The sequence below is a fragment of the Sphaeroforma arctica genome (genome assembly GCF_001186125.1).
Source record: "Sphaeroforma arctica JP610 unplaced genomic scaffold supercont1.10804, whole genome shotgun sequence".
NCBI lineage: Eukaryota > Ichthyosporea > Ichthyophonida > Sphaeroforma > Sphaeroforma arctica.
The window spans coordinates 1-896 of NW_014029754.1; the positions used below are offsets into that span (position 1 = coordinate 1).

Below are 896 nucleotides of genomic sequence, written 5' to 3' on the forward strand. Positions count from 1 at the left end.
TATATATACCAGTATATATTCACCGGTGTGTATATCGATCGATTGTCCAGTAAGTGCCTGGAATTCAATCCAACTCCAATATCACTACCTGTGAAGCATCTTTCTTTCTATGCGCTGAAACCTGAATTTCTCAATTTCATCGCTCACAATCCCCCACACTCCAGATGTCCTTAAACAACATATCTACAGTTTTTGGCCCGACTCTGATGCGCTCGAAGGACAACATGACAAGCATATCGTGCAGTGGGAAGCACGTGATGGTTGTAGCCAATTTACTTAAAATCAACTCGATATTCTGGAACAAGGGCTCGGTGCAACTGAATGGAGCCAGGAGAGAATTGAATAGTGCCGGGGCGGAAGCCTTACCGATAGCGGTACAAACCGGGACAGAATAGCATACAATAAAGGTGCAGATGTAGATACGATCCATGCACCTACAAACCACTATTGCGCAACTCGAGCATACCTTTGTGTGCATTCGTCTTCATGATTGCGATGTTCTCACCCAAGCAACCTGGCTTTCTTACATGACCTGATTAATTCGAGGACGTCAGGTTCAAAACGGACCTGAAGTTCGGGATCTATCAATAGCGGCACCAGATGGTACCAAGCAGCAAAGAAACACTATCACTTCTCAGGCACCTTTCAGAGAGACTGTTTCTATTGCGTTTATAGATGTATTTAGAACGTCGATGCTCTGGACCAAAAGTAGAGACAAAGGTAGCATGTGCCTTTATACTTCGACGGCATAGAACCATGGTAACCCCTAAACTCCTTAGTATGATATCAGTCAACTAATTTAATTTATTTACATGGGCAATGAGAAACTATTTAACTCGAGACTTAGGGCGGGCGGTGTTCGGTCGCGTTGCTACTAATGTCAATATAAGGATATA

The 896-nt window shown here is 43.5% G+C and overlaps 1 protein-coding gene across 1 annotated transcript; it reads right to left on the reverse strand.

The window, feature by feature from the left end:
• Nucleotides 1–136: 136 nt before the first annotated feature.
• Nucleotides 137–317, reverse strand: SARC_17452 (hypothetical protein; the record flags this gene model as incomplete). The annotated part of the gene is made up of 1 exon (XM_014288456.1): nucleotides 137–317. A coding segment is annotated over one exon (181 nt), but the record flags the coding sequence as incomplete, so codon positions are not given.
• Nucleotides 318–896: the final 579 nt, after the last annotated feature.